The sequence below is a fragment of the Gossypium hirsutum genome, chromosome A04 (assembly GCF_007990345.1).
Source record: "Gossypium hirsutum isolate 1008001.06 chromosome A04, Gossypium_hirsutum_v2.1, whole genome shotgun sequence".
NCBI classification, from domain to species: domain Eukaryota; kingdom Viridiplantae; phylum Streptophyta; class Magnoliopsida; order Malvales; family Malvaceae; genus Gossypium; species Gossypium hirsutum.
Window position 1 is genome coordinate 19,063,142 of NC_053427.1, and position 25,972 is coordinate 19,089,113.

The 25,972-nt window shown below is 35.6% G+C and overlaps 1 protein-coding gene across 1 annotated transcript; it reads left to right on the top strand.

The window, feature by feature from the left end:
- The first annotated feature begins 22,010 nt into the window (after positions 1-22,010).
- On the top strand, positions 22,011-23,813 carry LOC107949241 (uncharacterized protein At3g28850). The gene is made up of 2 exons (XM_016883982.2): positions 22,011-22,179; positions 22,718-23,813. Exon 2 carries the CDS (start codon positions 22,734-22,736, stop codon positions 23,580-23,582), a length of 849 nt encoding a protein of 282 aa, XP_016739471.1. The 5' UTR covers positions 22,011-22,179; positions 22,718-22,733; the 3' UTR covers positions 23,583-23,813.
- Positions 23,814-25,972: the final 2,159 nt, after the last annotated feature.

The window sequence follows — 25,972 nt, forward strand, 5'->3', positions numbered from 1 at the left end:
ACAGCAAGTAGTATGCAAGTCCTACCCATCCAACCTCTATACTCCATCTCCGTCTAACCCTACACTCCATGTGGGAATATAATCAACCCACCCATCCCTACACTCTAGAATTAGAACATGTTGTGGCACTAAACAGTATTTGCAGCAGAGTTGCCAGTATAATAAGCTTAGAGCCATCAGTGATTTGCAGCAGAGCTGCCAGTACAGTACACTTCCTCCAATTATATATAAGCCCATCCACATGCAATGCATCATGCAATATGTCATGTCATATCATAATATTAAACATGTACACAATACAGTTACACATAGCATGCTAAAATATAAACATACATCACATAGGGGCAAAACAGTCATTTTGCCACATAAGGGCAAAATCGTCATTTTATCATATAAGGGAAAATCGTTATTTTAACACATAAGGGCAAAATCATCAATTTAACACATAAGGGCAAAATAGTCATTTTACCACATAAGGGCAAAACTATCATTTTATCACATAAGGGCAAAATCGTCATTTTAACACATAAGGGCAAAATAGTCATTTTACCCTATAGGGGTATTTCGGTCATTTTACCCTATAGGGGTATTTCAGTCATCTTACCCTATGGGGGTATTTCGGTCATTGTACCCTATGGGGGTATTTCGGTCATTTTACCCTCTATGGATATTTTGGTCATTTTACCCTATTGGGGTATTTTGGTCATCTTACCTTATGGGAGTATTCGATCATCTTACCCTATGGGGTTATTTCTGTCTTTTTACCCTATGGGGTATTTCGGTCATCTTACCCTATGGGGGTATTTCAGTCATCTTACCCTATGGGCATTTCGGTCATCTTACCCTATGGGGGTATTTTGATCACCATTTTGACCAAACATGGCCCATAATGGCCTAAGCCCATGAGATCACCCATGGTGCCCTCTCGTAATCCAGTACCTACGTTTAAGCGTTTGGGGTTACCACACGAGCGATCGCACGCCCATGTGGCATCAACGGTCCTATTTTTTGGCTTTTTCTGATTTACGGTTAAGATAGTGACTACACACCTGACGTGCTTTGAAGTTAATCATGCTCTGAAAACTCCTATACCTGGATACAACCAACAAGCCCTTTAATCAATACTTAACTCAATGGAATCTAAGAAGTTCCAAATCGATCATAATAAACTCCTCCTTATCGAAGGCCAATCGAAATTGCACCCTTGGTTCCTAAGTGGCGCACCAATCAACTTGCTCCATCTACAAGAAAGTCATAACCTCTTTATTAAACTTATATTAGTTTACAAAACAATCTTGACTATACCACCCTTACCAAATAATGACAATACAGAGTATGATTTGATGATGCAATGACCAAGACTGAAAAGGAGAACTGAACTGAAATAGTAAACAGAGGGGGTTACAATAGGAAGGATAGAGAAATAGTGCACAGGAATGAGAGAAGCCGAAAGGGACAAAAATGAAGCAGGGACTTACTTACCAATGTTCGACCAAGGAAAAATAGATAGAGGGAGAGGAACAGAGAAGAACCGTGTGTACCCAACGAATGGTTGAAGATCAATTGTCAAAATTGAAACAAAATAGAAAGAGGAAGAGAGATGAGGTATTCAGTCAAAGAAAATGATTGATAGGGAGGGGGAGAGAAGGAAAATTTGGCCAAAGTAAAAATGTAAAAAGGGATGTCTGATAAGAGCCGATTGAGAGAGACGAAAGTGCAGCGCAAATCAAAATAAGTAATAAAAAGGAAAACGAGTAAAAAATGCCCAAAAGACCTGTAACATAATTCTACTTCAAACTGAGAAATAGAAAGAACCAAAAGAACAATTGATAACCAACCGAAAATGGAGAGAAATGAAGTGACCACACACCAATTCGGCACCACCCTCCCCCCTTTTTACTCCCCAAATTTAGCTAACAACAACCCCATTCAAACTCATTCAAACTCCTCGGTGTTTCGGTCAAACACAACTTCCTACCATGGCCACCAGTAAAAATAATCTCTATTAGCCCAAGTAAGGATTCGAACCTCGGACCCCTTGCACACCCCACACGCCACTTACCACTAGGCCAGCAGGCCCTTTCTGTCATGTTTTTAACAAATTTTACTTATAACTCTACTGTCCAAAGATAGAGGCTTTATCCTTAAAAACCAAAATTTTGTGCAAGCCAAGGCTTGAACCCAAGCTTTCTCAAACACTCCCAGAACACTCAGAACACTTAACCACTAAAGCAGATACCCACTTGTGTCACTTTCTTACATAATTAATTATTTATGTACAGTCTCTTAACTGTTCCCATGCTCAAAATTTTATACTTCTTGGCCCAAATTCGAGGCGCTACACTTGTATCTTAAACTATTCCTAATGTTCAAACAGGGTTTTTCTCACCTGCACATTGCACCTCTATTGCACTTGCTCGTGACATCGTGGATAACGACGATAATATCATTCATGCTTACAATAGGACCATTAGACATAACATACATAATAAGCAATAAAATATTTATCACATAATGTTAACATAACATACCAAATTGTCACATTATTTACACATGTTTTTACCTCGGTACAAAAGTGATGGTAATTGAGCCTAATCGTTGTATACTTTATTCTTTCCTCGATCAAGACCCAGTTCACATTTTTCTTGATCTATAATGACAAATTTAACTTGTTTATTAATCACATTACGCAAATCAATCCATAATTCATCCTTTACTAAAATTACCTTTTTACCCCTATCTTTTCATTTATTTACGATTTAGTCCCTAGGCTCGTAAAATGAAATGCATGCATTTTCTTGGTTACCTAAGCCTAGTTGAACCTTTACTATGCTCATATCATCCCATAATTTCCTTTATTTCACATTATTACTACTCACTTTTACTCTTTTACAGACAAGTCCCCTTTTTAGGTGTTTTCACTAAAAATTACCTAGTAAAAGATGTTTATCATGCATCAAACATTCATATTCCTCCATTAATCAACAAAATACATGCATGTTACACATGGGTCAAATTTCATACATGAACCCTAGCTCAAAATATAGCTAGAAATTGGTAGATCATGCTTCAAAGACATTAAAAATACAAAAAAATTAAAAATAAAAAACGGGGTTAGGGAGCACTTACAATCAAGCTTGGAAATTTTGAACAAAACCCTAGCTATGGCTGTTGAGAAATTCGGCTAGCACTTGGAGAAGATGGACACATTTTTGCTTTGATTTTCCCTTTTTATTCTTTTAATTACCAAATGACCAAAATGCCCTTAGGGTTTTTCTTTCAAATTTTTCCTATGCATGTCCATTTTTGTCCAAAATTATAGAAATTGATCAAATTGCTAATTAGGACCCTTTAATTCATAATCTAAAGCAATTTCATGCTTAAAGCTTCTAGAATGCAAGTTTTGCATCTTATTCAATTTGGTCCTTAAAGTTCAATTAGACATTTTATGCATAGAATTTCTTCATGAAACTTTCACTTAAGCATGCATTCATATCATAGACCTCATAAGAATCATATAATAATTATTTCCATCTTGAATTTGTGGTCTTGAAACCACTGTTCTAACTAGGCCTTAACTCGGGATGTTACAAACCAAGTCCCCTATACATACCATAACTCAACATGTTGAATTCATTGATACCAAAATAATTGTTGATAGTGTGAGTGGATCTCTGACGATCTCCAAATCCTGAGCTAGCTTGGTGACACTATAAGACAAGGGAAAGGAAGAGGAGAAAGCTATATAGCTTAGTATCTCCATTATGGATACATATAGAATCTCCATCAATCAACATTATTTAAATAACAACATTTTTATCAATATAAAACAAGTCTTAATTTTATTGATAACGCAAATCATCAATCTAAAGAGACACCCACACTCGGATCTAATTGATAGGTTACTCTAATAATAATCAATCGAAGATTGAACTCGTTCCCAATGTTAAGGTTTTTTGGAATGGTATCGATCGACCCTTCATCAAAATTAGAATATGATGCGTTAATTATTAAAGAAAAAAAACATTAAAATCCCTTAAACACATACAACTTATAGGAAAAATTAGGGAAGGAATAATAGATTTCATTCCACTACCATACTTACTCTATTTCGATTAAAACGAGAGGGTCGAAGGATCACTGTGCTCTTGAGAAGGATGAGAATCTAGAATAAATGATCACTTGAAAAAGTGAGTCACTCAGTTTATTATTTTAAAACATAACATTTAAACTTATTGAAATAGGGTTGTCAATTTTTTGTTTACTATAAGGATTATAGAGGTTGGAAAATGTGAAAAAAAAAGAAAGAATGACCAAAGTCTGTGGAGACATGGTGGCGGCAGAAGCTCGACAACGGAGGCGATAGTGCTACGGTGGAAGAGGAAGAAGAAAATAATATGAGTTTGGTCACTGCTTTAAAGAAGGAAAAATGGGAAGAGAAAAGAAAACAATAAGTTACGTGGCGATTGCCACAGTGGTGGAGGACAGCGCAAGGGATGGCGCTTGGAGAGAAAAAAGGAGAAAAGTGGTGGTGCAAAGGAGGTTCGGCGGTATGATGATGGTGGTTCAAAGCTAAGAAATGGTGGAGGAGAAAGAAAAAGAATGGAAAAAGGGAGGTTGAGAGCTAAACAAAAGAGAAAAAGGGAGGAAATAGGGAGGAGTAAGGGGTAGTGATACAATGAGAGAGGGAAAGAGATAGGATTGATGGAAAGAGTGTGGTCAACCTTGTCTAGGTTCAATGAACCATTCATATGGAAAAAATGGTGGAATTGGCAAGTAAGGGGGACAATGGAGTGAAAAAGGGATCACGATCTCCACAATTAAGGTATGTTGACCAAAAGAAAATGAAATAACTTTCCCCCACTATGGCAAGAAAGTTGGCCAACAATGGGGCGTTTTGCACATGGAAAAAATCAAAAAAGTTAATTAAAAGGTTTATTAATGAGGAAACTTGAACCTAAGACCTATAAGATATTAATTAAACATTTAACCACTCTACCACTCACTTCCTTGTGATCAATTTAGCAATAAAATAAATAAAACATAGGATTATCTATGCTAAGGGTTTTAAACAAATTTGCACAAAATAGAAATTAACAAAAAGGAAGGGATTTAAACATAGATCATCAGGGGAAATTTCACCACTGCTCAATCACTATAATTGATATCTATTTATTAAAAAATGTGTGAAGATAACTCTAAAAAAAATAGAGGCATGACCACTCTCGATTTTTCAAGGTAGCATATTAACTTGTTCACACCTACTTGACCGAACATCTCCCATGCTCATTCAACTCTTTCATGAAGTCAATTATATCAGCTGATTGGGATCACCAATGGACAAAGCTGTTAGCGTCACCAAGTCTTAGAAAACTACAAGAGACACATGGGTTAGCTTAATGATTAATCAGCTCAATAAAGTTGAATTAAAAATTGTCCATATGGCTACACCTTTTTTTAGCTATAAATATTAAGCTCATTTCATGTAAATCAGACTTTTGACACATTTATGAGCAATATAGCTTTTGTGAGCTATTTCAACTCTCTTTTCTTCTTTTATGACTCAATCTGACTTATCTAGCTTAGCTAGTGGCGTCATCCTTGATTCACTTGAACTTATCACTCAAGCGAGTGTAGCATTCAAAAATATAGCATTGGTTCCTATCTCAATTTAGATAGCGGGTCAAGGTTTTATCTATCTTCCTATCCATCTTAAGTGTTGTTATAAGTTTTGGGTCAATACTGTTTATAGTATTGGTTCACTCTTCAACCTTAAGCCTATTCCATCTCATCAAATTTCCAACTTTAGATCACATAATCCTTTATTTTGAGCCGCACCCTACCTCAATTATATCTGAAACATTTTAACCCTTCTTTGTTAAATCTATACTTAGCCAATTTCAAGCTTTTAACTTTAAGTTGAACAATACTTCTCAATTTTACGATCGAGAACATTCACGACTCAAAAATACTTACGAGCACGAGATCGCATTATTTGGTATCAGAGCTAGATAAAATGGAGAAGTACGGACGTCCTAGTATTCCCGGGGTAAGTTTTTGAAAAAAAAATAAAAAAAAATGATTAAAAATATATAGAAATTTGAAGTGCAAGGTGTGAAAAATATATATAAAGGATTCAAAATTATAATAAAATAAAAGAGAATGGCTAGTTTCGAAAGTGAATTGTTTCTCAATCTCTAAATCTTCCTTTTTACAAACAATTTTGACACACTTCAAGTTCCTATCTCATTTCCTTTTTGTAACACCCTGAATTTGGGCCTAGAAGTTTTGGGCCTTGAGCATGGGAGTGGTTGAAGGCAGCTTATAATATTTTGTTGTGCGTGTAATTTCGCTAATGAAGGCTTGTTTTAGTGGTTAAGTGTGCTGAGAAGTGTTGGAGAAGTCCTGGGTTCAAATCTGGACTCTAGCAAAAATTTTGGTTTAAGGTGAATCAAACCTTGGGTATAGTAGGTAGGCCTTAAGAATATTATTGGGGAAATTGTGCCACAAAAAGCCTTGTGGTCTAGTGGCAAAGTAGTGCCACATAAGAGGTAGGAAGGTGGCGTCATAGAGTTGGTAAGGAGGTCCAGGGTTCGAATCCCATGGCAAGCAAAGAGCATTTATTTTGCTAACAGGGGGCGGCAAGAGTTGGTGTTGAATTTAAACTCTGATGATGGAGGGATCCCACATCGAGAAGCTAACATAAGAGTGGATGCGAAGCTGGCTTTAAATAGAGAGAACCATAAGGAGAGTAAATGTACCTTTCTTGGCTGATCCCTTTCGCTTTATGGCGTGCTCGTTTGGGTTGGGTGTCGGCTAAGAGTGCTCAGAGCGTGGATTAACTCCAGTCTCCAATCAGGTGTGTATTTCTCAATACTCTAGCTGTAGGATGGCTACTTCGTGTCGCGATGGGCCGAAAGGAGCCATGTGGGCCCAACGGGCCTACGGGCCCAATTGGATAAGTTGTTTGATTGTGTAGTAAATATTATACTAGGCTAGGTGAATCTCATATCTGTGGCTAGATTTGGGCTAAAAGGGCCACACGAGCGTGTGGGCCCATTTGGGCTGAGAAAGGGCTTTAGGCCCATTCGTATTTTTATCCCTATTTAAAATACTTTAGTTTACCAAATTACCAAAATACCATTGGTTTACAAAATTACCAAAATACCCTGTTTTGTAAAATTACTAAAATACCCTTGGTTTATAAAATTACCAAAATACCCCTAGTTTGTAAAATTACCAAAATACCCCTAGTTTATAAAATTATCAAAATACCCCTAGTTTGTAAAATTACCAAAATACCCCTGATTTATGAAATTACTGAAATACCCTCGACCTGTAAAATTATTGAAATACCCTAGACTTGTAAAATTACCAAAGTACCATTGATTTACAGAATTACCATTTTACCCTCGATTTACAAAATTACCGAAATACCCTTGTAGGGTAGAAATACCGAAATACCCCTATAGGGTAGAAATACCAAAATACCCTTGTAGGGTAGAATTACTAAAATACCCCTGTAGGGTAGAATTATCGAAATACCCTTGTATGGTAGAAATACCGAAATACCCCTGTAGGGTAGAATTACTGAAATACTCCTGTAAGGTAGAATTACCGAGATACCCTTGTGGGGTAAAATTACCATTTTACCCCTAGGGTGTTAAATGACTGTTTTGCCCTTGTGGGCAAGTGACTGACTTTGACTGTGTGGTTGACGGATTTGATTGTGAATATATGTTGGTGATATGAATGAATTGACTGTGATTGTTTGATTCAAATATGGACATGATATTCTGATTCTGTATGTTGTATGCCATGACATGTATATCTGTTGCATGGGATATGGGTTATATTGATGGAGAAAGCGTTCTGGCAGCCTCGCTGCAATCTGGTGGCCTCGCCACATATATCTGTTCTGGTGACTTCGTCATAATATCTGGCAGCCTCTTTGCAATCTGGTGGCTTCGCCACACACACACACACACACGCATATATATATATCTATTCTGGTGGCCTAGCCACAATATCTGTATCTGGTGACTTCGTCACAATATCTGGCAGCCTCGCTGCAAATTTTGTGGTGTGTAGCGGATGGGTGGGTCGAGTTGTCTCCCCACATGGTGTAAGGTTGGCACGGGGGTGTATACGGATGGATTGGGTTGGGTTTGCATTCACATTCTGATTCTGATTCTGTTACCTGATACTGATTCTGATTCTGTCACCTGATTCTGATTCTGATTCTGATTCTCATTTTCATTCTAGTTCTGATAATGTTTCTTATTCTATAATGGGTTAAGGCCCATCTGGTATTGTCTGTTATAATGGGCTAAGGCCTAATTCATACTGAAACTGTAAGTAGGACTGGGGCCAGACTTTTAATTCTTCTATATGACTGACTGTTCCTTTTTATAGTAGGAGATTTCACACTGAGTTTTCGTAAACTCACCCCGTTTATTAACCTTTAAGGTAATTTGCAGCCTTAGACGGATCGAAGCTGCGAGGGGCTCGGAGGAAGCCACACACACTATTTATTTTATAGTTTTGATTATTACTTTTAAATGTTTTATGTGGGTTGTAGTAAAGCCGTTGTAATTTTCTGGATTTCAAATTTGAAATTTTACTTATTGTTCTTATAATTGCTAGTATTAGAACACGGTTTTCCAAAGCAACTACTGTTGTTCAAAACATCACGTATCCGCAATTGTTTTTAAATCAAGCTTCCGCAACTGCCAAGGTTTTTACAAAGTTGTTAAGAATGTTATTCAGCTGAGGTTTCTAACAAGGTTTAAAAAGGGTATAAGTTTTTAATTATTAAGAAGGGTTTTTAATGGAAACATGGTTTTTGAAAAACACTTCAATGTGACATGCCAGATTCGAGCCAAACTTTCAGGCCGAGTTTGGGGTGTTACACTTTCAACCTATTCTACACCGATATCAATCCTTACCCTTTGCAACATTTTTGAAGCCGGCCCACAAAGATTTGCTGATAAGTCTAATGTTGTCACTTATGAACTTAGAGAGGTGAATAAGAGTGGAAAAAGGCAAGAGTGAGTGAGAGCATTAGTGGGTAAAAAAAAAACGAGCGTAAACATGAGTGGAGTGGACAATAATTTTCTTTTCGAAGCCCAAAAAGAAATGCGGTGGAAGGCAGTGGTTTACGTTCTATAAGAAATGTTTCTGCCGGTAGAGGAGTACCCGGTTTTACATACCAAGCACTTATTTGTGAGATGGAATGGATGCTCCAAAGACAACTAGAACCCATGCAAGTATGCATGGATCAATTAGAAAAATGGGTCCAGTGAGAAAGAACTCCCTAAAGTCCGAGAAGGGAGCGAGGCTGACCGAGGCTCAACCAATACGATCTCTACGATCCTAGTGATGTGGATAGCAATTACATACTAAACAGAGCGAAAGATGACGAGGCCATAAAAACTGAGGGCCTAGGGAGAAAAAATGAGTAAATAACAATTTAAAGAACATCAAGATGGCTATAGCTCCTTTTCACGGAAAAACTGATCCAGAGGCATTCCAAGAATAGGAAAAGAAGATCGAGCTTGTCTTTGAGTGTCACAATTACTCGGAGAGTAAGAAAGTCAAGCTCGCGACTATCGAGTTCTCCGACTACGCAATTCTATGGTGGGATCAACTTACTATGAGTCAGAGAAGAAACGGAGAACGACCTGTGTCCCCATGGATCGAGATGAAAGCCATTATGTGTACAAGATTCATTACCGCATATTACCATCGAGAGTTGTATCAAAAGCTTCAAAATCTTACGCAAGGAAACCGGAGCGTGGAGGACTATTATAAGGAGATGGAAATTGCCATGATTCGAGCCAATGTTGAAGAGGATCGAGAGGCCACCATGGCGAGATTCTTAGCCGGATTAAACCGTGATATTGCTAATGTGGTGGAACTACAACACTACGTTGAAGTTGTAGATATGGTACATATGGTTATTAAAGTGGAGAAGCAACTCAAAAGAAAAGGTACCATTCAAGCCTATTCCAACCCTACTTCAACTTCAAAATGGGGTCAAGGTACCAGTAAGAAAGATGCTTCTTTCTGGGCAAAAGAACCCTTGGTGTCCATAAAGCCCAACAAGCCGAGTGGAAAACATAGCAAAGGTTTAAAAAAAAGTCGTGTCTGACTGCTCGAGGGATATAAAGTGCTTCAAGTGCCTTGGAAGGAGTCAAATCACGAGCCAATGGCCAAATAGAAGCACCATGGCTACAAGACCAAATGGCAAGATTAAGTCAAAGGAAGAGAAAGAAGATGAATCTGACACACCCACCGAAGAGGAGAAAGATCTCGGGTATGCTGTTGATGGTGAGATCCTTGTCATCAAGCGAAGCTTAAGTCTTCAAAGTATGGAAAACGAACAGCAACTTGAGAATATCTTTCACACACGTTGCCATGTTCAAGACAAAGTGAGAATATCTTTCGACGGTGGAAGTTGCACAAACGTTGCAAGCAGCATGTCGGTGGAAAGCTTCAATGGCTTAATGACAAAGGTGAGTTAAAAGTCACCAAACAAGCTATTTTTGCCTTTTCAATAGGCAAATATATCGATGAAATTTTGTACGACGTGGTGCCAATGCATGCTGGCCACTTAATTTTGGGAAGGGCGTGGTAGTTCGACAGATGGGTTATTCATGATGCCTATACAAACCGTTACACGTTCAAGCATCTTGGAAAGAATGTTACGTTGGCTCCTTTAACACCAAAACAAGTGTACGAGGATCAATTGAAATTGAAAGAATCTGTTGAAAAATTGAGAGAAAAAGAACAAAAAGAAAAAATAGCTAAAAAAAGAAAGGAAAAAAGAGGGAAAAGAATAAAGAAAGTGAAAAAAATGAGAGAAGAAAAAGAAAGTAAAGATGAAAAATAGGTTGAAAAACTAAGTGTTTATGCAAAAGAGAGAGACATTCGAAAATCATATTTGCTGAAACAGCCAATTCTTGAACTCATGTACAAGGATAATTTTCTCAATACTAACGAATTGGATGTCAACCTTCCTTCTTCGATTTTTCTTTGATACAGGATTTTGACGATGTATTTCCGGAAGAAGTCCCTAGTGGGTTACCACCTATTCGGGGGATCGAGCATTAAATTGTCTTCATACTTGGAGCTACGATTCCAAAACTGACTGGCTTATCGAAGTAATCCATAAGAGACCAAAGAGCTTCGAAGGCAAGTATTTGAGTTAATGGAGAAGGGATATATTCAAGAAAGCCTTAGCCCTTGTGCAGTACTTGTGCTTTTGGTGCCAAAGAATGATGGAACTTGGCACATGTGTGTGGATTGCCGAGCGGTCAATAAGATTACAATCAAGTATCGACATCCCATACCACGCATTAAATACATGTTAGACGAATTAAGTGGGCACAAATTTTCTCAAAAATCGATCTTAAGAGTGGATATCATCAGATTCGAATGCGCGAAGGAGATGAATGGAAAATTGCTTTTAAGATGAAACATGGTTTGTATGAGTGGTTGGTTATGCTTTTCGACTTAACTAACGCACCTAGCACCTTCTTGCATCTAATGAACTATGTGCTGTGTGCTTTTATCGGTAAATTCTATGTAGTTTATTTCGATGATATCTTAATTTATAGTAAGTCCTTAGAAGACCATTTGTTTCATTTGAAATCTATTTTGGAAGTTTTACGAAAAGAGACCTTGTATGCCAATATTAAGAAATGTACATTTTGTACTAACAAGGTTGTCTTTTTAAGATTTGTGGTCAGCTCGAAGGGACTCGAAGTTGATCAAGACAAGTTTAAAGTGATTTGAGAATGGCCACGACCCATGAACATAAGACAAGTGAGAAGCTTCTATGGCTGGGCGAGTTTCTATAGATGGTTTGTTCCTAATTTCAGCACTTTGGCTGCTCCATTGACGAGTATAATCAAGAAAACCTCTGCTTTTCATTGGAGTGAGGAACAAGAGAATGCTTTTAATTTAATTAAAGATTGTTTAACTAATGCCCCATTACTTGTCTTACCTAACTTTAGCAAGACATTCGAGATTGAGTGTGATGCTTCAGGTATAGGAATTGGAGCTATATTGACTCAAAATGGGTGTCTCGTAGCTTACTTTAGCAGAAGCTAAATGGTGCCACATTAAACTATCCAACCTACGACAAGGAGATGTATTGCTGATTCGGGCATTGGAAACGTGGCAACATTATTTGTGGCCCAAAGAGTTCGTAATCCATTCTGATCATATGAGGCGTTGAAACACCTCAAGGGCCAAAACAAGTTAAACAAAAGACACACCAAGTGGTTTGAGTTTTTGGAGTCCTTTCCTTATTTTATCAAATATAAAAAAGGTAAAGAAAACATTGTTGCCGAAGCACTATCAAGAAGGTATGCACTTTTAAATCATTTGGATTTGAAATTTCTTGGTTTTGTGTATTTCAAAGAACTTTATGCACATGATGCTGATTTTGGTGAATTATATAAAGTTTGTGAAAATAGTTCTTATGAAAAGTTTTATAGACATGACAGATTTCTTTTCTAATAGGGAAAGCTTTGCATCCCTCAAGGATCCGTTCGGGATATATTGGTGAACGAGGCATATAACGGAGGTCTCATGTAACACCCCTTACCCGTATTCGACGCTGGAATAGGGTACGAGCATTACCGAACTTATACACAAGCAATCATGCAGAGCCGAGACATAAATTTCCATCCAAATTGAAACTTTTCATATACATTCATATCGTCCCTTAAACGAGCCTATGGAGCTCAAAATACACATTGAAAGTGGTTCTGAACTAAACCGAGAACTTTGGAAACTTTCCCAACACTTAGTAAATTTTTCATAAAAATAGGGGTCACACGCTCGTGTGGCTTGGGACACACCCGTGTTGGTAGGTCGTGTGGTCACACACACCCATGTCCCTAACCGTGTAACTCTCTATTTATGACGTCATTAATAAATTAGGGTCACACAGCCATAGCACATTCCCGTGTGCTAGGCTGTATGGGCAATTTAATTTTCATAATTTTCCCTAAAATAAGTGCAGACTTCACACGCCCTAGGCACACGCCCATGTCCGTGGGCCATATCCTTCACACAGATGAGACACATGGCCGTGTCTCCGTCCATGTGGCCAATTAGAGGCTAAAATTTATAATACAAGGGACACACGGCTGGATCACACACGCATAGAGCAAGCCGTGTGTCACACACGACCTAGGCACATGCCCGTGTGTCTACCCGTGTGGACAACAATAAGGCTATTTACCAAGCCTTTATGCCACCCTTAGGTACACCAACCTACACAACATCAAACCTCACTAATTCAAGTATATACACACACAACCAATTCAGCCACAACCAAGACATCCACATATCAATTACATGCTATTTTCTATGACATACAATGTCTCATACTTATCATCATAGATCATACAAAAACCACATCCATGAAAAGCATTATCATATGTATATATATACTTAACCAACATTAGCCAATACCATATGGACATTTACAAAATGAATCAATCACCATTACAAGCCAACACACTTGGCCAAATCAATAATGAGACATGTCACAAAAAGACCAAGTCCCTATACATGCCATACTCAAAATGCGAAATCATAAATACCCAAAGGATTAATTTTATAGTGTGAATCAAGCTCCGACGTCCTTCGTTTCCCAAGCTAGCTTGGCGATACTATAAGAAAATGGAAAGGAAGGGGAGTAAGCATAAAGCTTAGTAAGTTCACATGCAATAATAAACAATATAAAGCAACATTTAGCATGAATATCATACAATTTAACTTAATATAAATCACATATTTATCATCATGGTTTCATAAGCATAAGTTTATCATTCTTAATCTTACCAAAAGCTCATCACTTAACTAACTCATTTTTATGAGTTTTTTGTACATACCTGTACCAATTCGTGACTTAACATACTTTTTCTTGTTCTTAACATACCCGTTGACACTTGGAATACTAAATGGATACATGGAAGGTCTTTGCACACAAGTGCCACACATGTAGCCAAAGCTACCTCATATTTCATATCATATAAAGGCTCACTCTGGAGCTAATCACGAGTCTACTCACACAAGCTGACGGTCAAGATGTAGATACACAGGCTGCTCACACAAGCTGTTAGGTAGCCGCAACACATGCCAGACTACCTAGCCAATGGTAGCACGTACATGACCAGCACCCAGGTCACATAATCATATACATCACTTGGGGCCCTAGTGACATGTCACTCGTATCCTAATGTTTCCATTGAATCAATTATACAATCCATACAATATTAGTGCATTACAAATATGATCATAATATTGCATTATTTACACATGAACTTACCTCGGTAAAAATTATGGCTAATTAATTCGCTTTAGTCCACAACTTTGTTCTTTCGCTGGTCTAAGTCTGGACTCCGTTTTTCTTGATCTATAATAACAAATTTAGCTCATTTAATTACCACATATTTCAAATCAGCCCAAAAACCATACTTTGGTAAAATTATAGTTTTGTACCTAAACTTTCACATATTTACAAATTAGTCCTTAGGCTCGTAAATTGAAATGCATTCAATTTCTTTGTTACTCAAGCCTAGCCGACCCACACACATGCTCATATCAGCCCACATTTTTCATCAATCAAATTTTTACTACACATTTTACAACTTTTACAAATAGGTCATTTTTAGGTGTTTTCATGAAAAATCACTTAGTAAAAGTTGTTTATTACACATCAAACTTTCATTTTCTACCATTAAACATCAAAATACATGCATGTCACACATGGTTAAATTTTTAAACATGAACCCTACTTCAAAATTAATGGTAGAAATGGAAAGATCGAGTGAATATGACTTCAAAAATGTAAAAAGCATTAAAAACGGGGCTAGGATGCACTTACTATCAAGCTTGAAAGTTGAAGAAAACCTAGTTATGGTGTCTTAAAAATTTTGGCTAAGGGAGGAAGGAGATGGACACAAATTTGACTTGTTTTTCCCTTTTTACTTTTATTTACCAAATGACCAAAATGCCATTTTTTTCTTTCTTCGAAATTTTATCTCTCAATGCCCATTTTTTTCCAATAACTTAAAAAATGGTCTATTTAATATCTAAGGACATCTAATTTAAAATCTCATATCAATTGAACACCTCTAACATGTAGAACTCAACTTTTGCACTTTTTACAATTTAGTCATTTTGACTAAACTGAGTGCCCAAACGTCAGAATTTTCGAACGAAATTTTCATGAAATCATTATATGAAACTATAGACCATGAAAATATAATAAAAACAAGATTTACTATGTCGAATTTGGGGTCCCGAAGCCACTATTCTGACTAGGCCTAAAATCGGGATGTTACATCTCATGGGCCATTTCGGAGTTGCAAAGACATTGGCCATACTCTGTGAGCATTTCTTTTGGCCAAGGATGAAACGAGATGTAGAGCAGGTTTGCAATCATTGTGTGGCTTGCAAAAAGGCCAAGTCGAGGATTAAACCTCATGGGTTGCACACGCCCTTGCCCATTCCCGAGGAGCCATGGGTTGATATATCAATGGACTTTGTCCTTGGTTTACCTAAAACTAGAAATGGGAAAGATTCAATTTTTGTTGTGGTTAATCGTTTTTCTAAAATGGCACATTTCATAGCTTGTAATAAAAAAACGATGCTTTAAATGTTGCTGACTTATTCTTTAGAGAAGTTGTTCGTTTGCATGGAATCCCGAAAGCGATAGTGTATGATTGAGATGTGAAATTTCTCAGCCACTTTTGGAGCTCATTATGGGGGAACCTTGGCACAAAATTATTGTTTTCTACGACATGTCACCCGCAAACGGATGGACAAATGGAAGTGGTGAATCGTATCTTATCTACGTTATTCCAAGCTATCATTAAGAAAAATCTCAATACATGGGAAGAGTGTTTACCGCACATAGAGTTTTCTTATAATCGTTTTGTGCATTCAGCAACTAAACATTCTCCCTTTGAAATTGTTTATGGTTTTAATCCACTAAATCCCCTTGATTTGATTCATTTGCCAAATGATAAACTTGTGCATGTAGATGCTAAACGGAAGGCTGAGTATGTGAAGCAACTACAACAAAAGGTGAGGATGGGTATTGAAGCAAGAACCGAACAATATATGCACAAATCTAATAAAGAAAGGAAGCGAGTAGTCTTTGAACCCAGAGATTGGGTTTGGGTTCATATAAGGAAGGAAAGATTTTTAACTGAAAGGAGGCCCAAATTATTACCAAGAGGAGATGGTCCTTTTCAAATATTGGAACAGATCAATGAAAATTCCTACAAACTTGACCTTCCAAGTGAGTATAATATTAGTGCAAGTTTTAATCTCTCTAACCTATCTCCCTATGATGTAGGTGATGATTTGGGGACAAATCGCTTCGAAGAGGGAGGGGATGATGCGACCACGGCCCAAAACCAACCCAAAGCTGGCATAGAACCTATGGAGCTACCAATGGGGTCGATTACCCGAGCTCGAGCTAAAAGGTTCAAAGAAGATGTTGTGAGTTTAATTGATCGAGTTTAGGGGGAAACTGTTGCGAGATTTATCGAACGATCATGGACAAGCAATCCATGCGTGCCTTGCAACCTGCTTCAAGCTCATTTAGCTCAAGTTCAGCTTTTTTAATCTTGTGCATTTTATTTGTTGGAATAAACAATTAAGTTGGTTTTGGTTAATTCTGTAGCAACCCATTTTTTAGTGAAATCGGAACAGTGGTTTCGGGACCACAAATTCAATCCGAAAATAAGGTTTATTTTTATTTCATTATATGGACCGTTTTATAATTGGCATGTCATGTGAAAATTTTGATACGAAAATTTTATCGATTAAGTGTTTAATTACGAGAAGGACTAAATTACATAAAATGCAAAAGTTGAATTCTAGTAGCTATAAGGATTAAATAGCTATAGAATTCAAATCTAGAGGTCTTTATATGGTAATTAGACCATTAAAGAAAAGTATGTAGATTCTTGGTGACTCATCAAAGAAAATATAGAAAAATGGCAAGGACTAAATTGGAAATTGCAAAATACTTAATTAATTAAAAGATGAAAAGAAAATAGCATCTTATTTTTTCACCATATTCAACCTAAAAATACATGGAAACCTTAGGAGAGAGAGATAAAACTTTCAAGGCCTAATTGGGTAAATTTTCTTGTCCCGTTTTTAGTAATTTTGATATTTTTGAAATTGGGATTACTTAATCTCTCTATTTGAGGGATTAATTTGAAAAGTTATCAAAGTATGGAAAATGGGTCAAGGACGTATATGTTGAAAATTAGAAATTTATGGAAGAAAATAAAAGGTTGTTGATAGATAAACAACTTTTACAAAGTGATTTTTTATAGAAACATGATTTAGGGATTAAAATGTAAACTTGTGAAATTGAAGAAAATTTTTGAATTTTTATGAATACAAGTGCTGTAAAATTTGTAATGGGATTTTTGTTAGGCTTGGAATAGGGAGTAAATTGCACAAGTTTTATTTTTGAGACTAGGGACGAAATCAGAATTTATAGAAAAGTTAGGGGCAAAATGGTAATTTTGCCTAGGACATAAATTGAGTCCATTTAAATATGAAATGTGTGAAATTGATGATTAAATTCATTTATATAGATTCGGACAATGCTAATTCGAGGTTAGATCAAGGAAAAGAAAAGGTTTCAGATTAGTAGATTTCTAACGCGAACAAGTGTCGAGGTAAGTTCGTGTAACTTAGTCGGGCATATAAATATGTTTAATTGAATGTTGTGTTGTAAGGAATGTGATTTATATTGATGTACATTACTTGAATGCTATAATGAGAAATTTAATACATCCTTGATATGGTGAAAAAGGTTTAAGTCTCGATTGAATATTAAATTCCGATGAATATATGCACTTTCCCGAAACGAATAAGGTCCTGCATTTGTTGTGGATGGGATATAGCTCAGACGAGTAATCCTATTGACCTTATTATAGAAAGGATTTAGCTTGGATGGGTAATCCTGATATAATACCTCTCGAGCATACGTTACGATTAAGGTTTAGCTTGGACTGGTAATCCTAATTGAGCTCTTTTGAGTTTACGTTATATAAAGGATTTAGCCTGGACTGGTAATCCTGTTATACGATAGGTGGCTCGAGAGAGTGTACCTTGATTAAGTGTCCTAATGGGTACCTTTGAATAAGAATTGATGGATTAAGGAACCGTACACCTCGAGTGTACTACTTGAGTATCTATCAGAATTTCAATAATTCAACGAACTTAAAACTATTAACATGGCATGAGAATTAAGAGATGAAATGATAATGTCTTGAAAGAGTAGTGCATGATTAGCTCATCTATCCTTACTTGATGTATATGTAAACCTTCTGACTAACATGTTTGATTGAATATATGTGTTTAGGCAATTTAGCCAAATGGATGGAAAACATTATCTTATATGATTAAATTTAATAAATAGGATTGGTAAGTTTAGTTTCCATTATACGAACTTACTAAGCATGTAATGCTTACTTCGTTTTAGTTTTCTCCTATTTATAGTGCTCGGAAGCTCGCAAAGGTTGGAGATCATTAGAGCGTCGTCACACTATCAAGTAGTTATTTTGGCATACTTAGTAAAATCATTTTGATAGGACAACTTGGCCATTAGTGGCATGAAAATGATGTTTTTTAACCTATCCATTGGAATGGTTAGTAATGGCTTATTTTGGGATGATTAAGTAGGTTATTATGATATATTCATATGTGATATGTTAAGTATATGTGATCAAATGATGTTAATGCCTAAGTTAATCCAAGGTAAGTTTATAATCACATATGCATGTAATGGTATGCCATGATGAATGATGGAATTTTTTAATTTGAATGCTTGGATTGGTTGGTATTGGATGTGTGTTTCAAGTGTAGGTCTTGGGTAAAATTTTGGGTGAGAAATGAAGCTAGAAATGACTTCATTTGTCCACACAGGCAGACACACGGGCATGTGTCTAGACTGTGTGTGACACACGACTTGGTAACATGGGCATATGGTTAGGCCGTGTGTCCTCTGCACCTTAATTTTGAGAAACAGAATGCTCAAAATTGAGCACACAGGCATAGACACGGGCTTGTGTCTCAGCCCTGTGTGCTACACGGGCATGTGTCTTGGCTGTGTGAAACCTGTACCTAATTTTGAATTGAATTAATTAACCACATGACCTAGCACATGGACCTGTGGCATGGGCGTGTACAAAAGTCAGAGAGTTACACAGGTCGAACACGGCCTCTAGCACGAGCATGTCCTAGGGTCACACGGGCGTGTTCCTTGGACCACACGAGCGTGTGAGCTCCGCACCTTGGAAAATTTTTGTAATCTCACAAAAAATTCTTTGAGTCCCCAATTAAGTCCTGACTTGATTCTAATGCTCGTATTGGGCCTCGAGGGTTCAATTAAAGGACGTTCTGAATAATCTCGGTTAATGAATAGTAATTTGTATAAATTATTTGTAAAATGTTCTGAAACTTTCGGTAATGCTCTGAAACCCTATTCCGACGACGGATACGGGTTAGGGGTGTTACAAATTCAGTTTAATTAGTTTAAGTTATTAATTAAGTCATAATTTAGACAACTTTAATATGAGTTTAATTATGTCATAATGTGAACATATTAACTAAGGGTTTTAATTATGTCTTAGTTTAGTACATATTAAATAGACGTTTTTAATGTGTCTTAGTTTTAAACATCTTAATTACATGATAGAGTTTCAGACCACTTTAATGTGTCTTAGCCGAATTTAATTTGTCTTGTAGGATTATGAATGGACAGCACATGTTTTTAGACGGCATTAAAAGAGGGAGTTGCTGGTTGCTTTCTTCCATGCAACCTTTCATTCATTGCAAAGGCCACAAGTTTTTCACACTTATTCATTCAGCTGAATAATCATGTTCACATTAAGTGACCATCCAGCTTTAAGTGTTCATACCAAAGGGTTGTTTAATTTCATCTGTTCACATTGGAAACCATATCTGTGCCCCATGCAACCATTAAGAGCTGCTTCTCCATTCGGTTTTTCAAGGCAGCATCTTAGCTTGTTCACACCTACTTGACCTAGCATCTCCCATGCTCATTCAGCTCTTTCATGAATTCAATTAAATCAACTGATTGGGATCGCCAATGGACAAGGCTATTGGCGTCACCGAGGCTTGGAAAACTACAAGAGACACATGGGTTAGCTTAATGATTAATCAGCTCAATAAAGCTAAATTAAAAACTGTTCATTAGGCTAGACCTTGTTTTAGCTATAAATATTAAGCTCATTTCATGTAATTCAGACTTTTGACACCTTTATGAGCAATATATCTTTTGTGAGTTATTTCAACTCTCTTTGCTTCTTTTGTGACTCAATCTGACTTATCTAGCTTAGCTAGTGGCATCATCCTTGAGTTACTTGAACTTATCACTCAAATGAGTGTGGCGTTCGAAAATATACCATTGGCTCCTATCTCGATTTAGATAGCGGGTCAAGGTTTTATCTATCTTCCTATCCATCTTAAGTGTTGTTATAAGTTTTGGGTCAATACTATTTATAGTATTGGTTCACTCTTCAACCTTAGGCCTATTTCATCCAATCAAATTTCCAAGTTTAAATCACCTAATCCTTTATTTTGAGCCGCACCCTACCTCAACTATATCTAAAACATTTGAATTGTTCTTTGTTAAATCTATACTTAGCCAATTTTAGCTTTTAACTTCAAGTTGAACGATACTTCTCAATTTTACGATCGGGAACATTCGCAACTCGAAAATACTCATTAGCACGAGTTTGCATCAAGGTTCAAGAGTTAAGCGTGTCTTTGCTTTATTATAGCTTAGGTTGTTTAGTTACAACTACTATGGGTCAAGGTTTTCATCCGCTGAACCATTTCAAGACGACCTATCCTATTCGAGCTATTTTACAAACTGTCCAAGTTCGAGAAATCGCATCACTCTATATCTATGGTTAACACCTTCTACCTTCACATATAATTTACTAGTTTGTAAAAGCCATTTTCTCAACATAATCATCGCCATTAAGCATGACTACAACAAACAAAACACTTCCTCTGGTATACCCCAACTATCTATACTTTAAATAGGACATCCTCTTTCTATTTCGGTTCCATTTTCCTATAAATCTTTCATTTCATTTCCATCGGTTTTAAAAATAATGTTAATATTCAATTTAAACACAATCTCTATATCAATCATTCTATTTGATCTATTATATAGAGTCGAAAAATAAATATCAATTCAAGTCGTGAAATGTTAAATGGTAACACTAGAGATAACTACTAACAAATTTGACAAATTTCTAATAATATTAACAAATTCAATAATACTATAAACACAATAAAAATAACATATTTTAGGCATTTTTAATAATACTAATAAAATAATAATACTACAATAACAATACTTACAAATTCAAAAATTTTAATAAAATATCATCCAACATAACATATAAAATATCAAAAGCAGCCCGACATTAATAGTTTCCACGTAAACCTCAACATTCAGTCCATTATGAGAGATAATCCAAAACAGCAATATTCCAATAAAAATCTCCAAGTTATTCAGGACAAGCCAAATAGCCTGAACCTAGTCAAGCTTACCAGACTCCATGATTAACAGGGTTTTGAATTTTCTTTTTCCTGCCTATCTCACCTTTATTCATTTAATATTTTAAAAAAATAATAATAACTTAAGTCAAACCAAATTACTGAATATACATGAATCCGACAAATAACTCAATTATTGGGCGGGTCTACTCTCTTTTCTAATTGTTCTTTTTGAATATTTAGAAGATGCTATTAATATGACATTTTATCACATATACCTTTATTAGTTGGCAATGGCAAAATTCTAACCAGATTAAAGCTTTTATTTTTATTTTTAGATACCAAGTATATAGCAAGGACTAAATATAAAATAACAAACTAATAGTGCTAATAAGGGATTAAGAAAAAAAGAAATTTAAGATGAAACAAAAGCCATTGCAAAGCTTGCTATAAATAATGAATGTCTCTCTTATAGCCTATTTTCTTGGCTGACATTTGGCTGTTCATTTTTAATTATACCATCATCTTTAGGGCACTCAATTGATCAACTTTTCAACACTATGAAAATGGGAGGAACGAATTCAGGTTTGGGACTTCATTCATTCATTTTATTTATTTTTGACATGAAGCCTGGTATTATCTTCATTCCATTCAATTATTTTTAAAAAAGATAATATCTGAAGAATCTGATTTTCAAGTAAGGGGTTTTACTTGTTTTAACCAACTAAAGTTTGTATTTTTCTTTCTTTATTTTCAACTTGTTTTAACAGAATACAATTGGAAATGTTATTTAGTAGGTTTAGGATAGGGACATTATTTTAATAAAATCCTTTTCCCATAAATTACATATTTGCTGGAATTGGAGTATAGGTGTGGGATTTGATATTGTTGAATATGGGTTTATTTCTTAAAATGTTGGGTTTTTATATTCACTATTCGTCAAAATCAAACCAAGTTTATGATAGGCGTCAATGGTGAAGGGGTTACCCCCACTGTTTGAGTTTTAAAAGCAACCCAGCACAAAGGTTTTGAGTTTTGACTTTCATTTGGAAACCAAAGCAGAATCCTGAATTCAGTCATCCATTCTCAATTTCGTTTCAAGTTTTTTCCATTAAATTGTCAGGGCTTCAGTATAAGAGATGAAAGGCTTCAAGGGAAGATTGCTGAAGAAACTCAAATTCATACCTGCTATCAAGTCTTTGAGAAAAAGCTTTGCCTTCCACCCATATCACAAACACCCTTTCTCCAATCATAATCGCCACAGTCAACCAGTTTACAAAGACCAAGACTGCAAAATCAGCATTCATATCCCTGACCCAGTTATTCATTCTAAAGATCAAAAGGGTAAAGGAAGTGATTTGGATCAATTTGATGTTGGCCACCAGGATAATAACAAGCCTGCACCTAAGATTGAGTTCAAAGAGACTGCCACTAAAGAGGGTCATTCTCAGCTTCCAATCGCCTCAAACGCCTTTGACAAACTTGAAACTGTGAAGATTCATTCACCCTTGAAAGATTTCGAAGAGAAATGTCCACCAGGTGGGGAAGATGCAGTGGTTTTATACACAACAAGCTTGAGAGGGATTAGGAAAACATTTGAAGATTGCAACGCTATCAGATATCTTCTGAGCAGTTTCAGGATATTGGTCCATGAAAGAGATGTCTCAATGGACTTGGAGTTCAGGGAAGAACTCTGGAGGTTATTTGGTGAAAAAGTAATCCCTCCAAAGCTGTTCATAAAAGGAAGATACATAGGAGGAGCTGATGAAGTCATTGGACTCCATGAGGAAGGAAAGCTTAAGAAACTCTTCGAAGGGATACCTTCAAATATCCCTTGCAGTGAGTGTGCCAATATGCGGTTCTTGGTTTGCCCCAACTGCGATGGCAGCCGCAAGGTTTTTGCAGAAACGGATGATGACGATGAGATGTGCTTGAAATGCCCTGATTGCAATGAGAATGGGTTGGTTAAATGCGCTGCTTGCTGCTGAAAAATTGTTTTACCTTCTTTGACGATATGTTTCACCTTTTGACTTTATGTTGTTATATACTTCCCTTTGCCTTTATATAACAGATCTCATTTGCAGGCCTCAAAATAGTTTGTTTTGTTTGTATATGAAGAAAACGACCAATTGCGTCTTATTTTCCATCAACCCATATAACAATGGTATCGATTGTGATGTTTTTGGTATTTGAAATATCTAATTTTCCTTCATTTGCCATCAGGTATTTGAAATATCTAATTTTCCTTCATTTGCCATCAGCTTCTGCAATTTTTTCAATATTCAAATTTATTTGGATGGGAAAATTAAAAACAAATGTGTCTTATACTAGGAAGCACAGACACGACTAATCCCCTTATATCGGTGTCGTACGTGTGTCCGATACGGACACGTCCGAATACTTATAAAACACACCGAAATACGTTAAAAACAAAAAGAGGTTGAGCACAGTTTCGACACAGATGTCTAAAAATGGACACGTGACAGAAACAAGAAAAGTAGATGGTGGCTGAAATTTTGGCTTTTGGATGTAGCAGATGAACTCAATGACAGGAAGAAGATGATGTAAAGAAGAAATGTGAAGCTTAGGATTTACTATAAATGAATGTTGGATTCTCATCAGAGCTGGGGGAAGAACTAGGTTTTTTGGTGTATGGTTTTGTTTACTTTATTGCTCCGACTGTAGGCTTAATGGGTTGTGGGGCCCAAGACTTGGGGGCTGTGGAACAATAATCACACTTTTTTATTCTTGATTGTTTGAATGTAAATCTTAATCAATTTAAAAAAAATAAACTTATTTGATAAGCTTTCGAGCTTTGTACTTATTTTGCTGCCTTTGACGTAAGTATTTTAACATAAATATATATATATAAATATTAAAAATATTTTTTTATTGTTATATCTTGCTATATTCATATTCTCATTTTTTTTAAATTACAGTGTTGTCGTGTCTATATCATATCGTATCCGTATTGTGTGTCTGTGTTCTTGATGACCCTTTTTTTAATATTTACAGGAATGAGCTAATTTAGGTATTTCAGGGAAAATCCAGAAAAACGTTAATGCTTTCTATGTGTCACTAGTAAAACGCGCTTTTTACCACATTAACACTAAAAGTGACAGCATCTCTCTCTCTCTCTCTCTATCTATATATATTTGGCAAAATAGGCTTTTATATAGACTCAAATTCTCATTTTTTTATTTTCTTAAATAGTGTGAAATATGAGATATATGTATATATAGACTTATGAATAAATTTGCAGTTTATTCCTAAATAATGTGGGATTGCTTCCTTTTTTTTAACTAACAACATAAGATTAAAAGTTACACTATATTTTATAATTTTTTTTATTTTCTTTTATTTTTTATCATGAAAATTTTATACATTTGTATCATATTTGTGTTATTTTTCGTTTTATAATCATGTATTAATTTATATTTAAAAATATTATTTACAATTACAATTTTTTTTATCTTTTTTTTACAAATAACAACATAAGATTAAAGGCAATGCAAATCCTTTTTCTCTATAGAAATATAAAGAGTATTCTAGAATACATATTAAATTGAAAATAAATAGATACAAATGTAGAGTGTTGTATTTTTGTTTTTATATTGAAATTTTATTTATTTTTAATTGTTTTTGTTGAGCTCATTTCACTTAACTCATAACAAACTTTGGAATTTTAGTATTTGTGTAAAACTAATAAAAAAGTATCATATGATCTTGTAATTATCACTGATAGCCATGCTTGTTTGGTTTCTTTTATTATTACCATTACCTTTTGAATTTGTTATAAATATTAGATGCCCATAACTCTCAAAGTTGTAACCTCCATTGTAGCAACCCCCAATAGAATTATGAGGGTTTTATATAGTAATTAAACCACTATTTATTCTTTGTAACTTATGGGATTGTATTATGTTAAAAGGTCTATAAATATAGGCATGTACAAGGCTTGTAGAGATGCACAATAAATGAAATAAAAAGTTCTCTTTTTTATCTTCTATTTTATTACTTTTTTGTATTGATATTTTCTCTTTAGTTTGTTCTTTCCTTTCATTATTTCATAACATGTTATTAGCACAAGCTTCTAGGAGTTTATAGTGAAGTTCACGTCATTTCGACTTTATATAATTTGCTCGTATAACCTCGTTAAACTATATACGGTATACGTATTTTCATAATTCTTTTATTTTATTTTCTAGATGAAATATTTGCTTTGGGTAACATTTGCACATTTATTTTTACAACTAAAATCTAATAATGATAATTATATATACATATTTTTTTAAAAGAAATTTCAATTAATGTAATTTGTGTTAAGTTATTATTATTACTATTCCTTTTTGTGTTAAGTTATTATTATTACTATTGC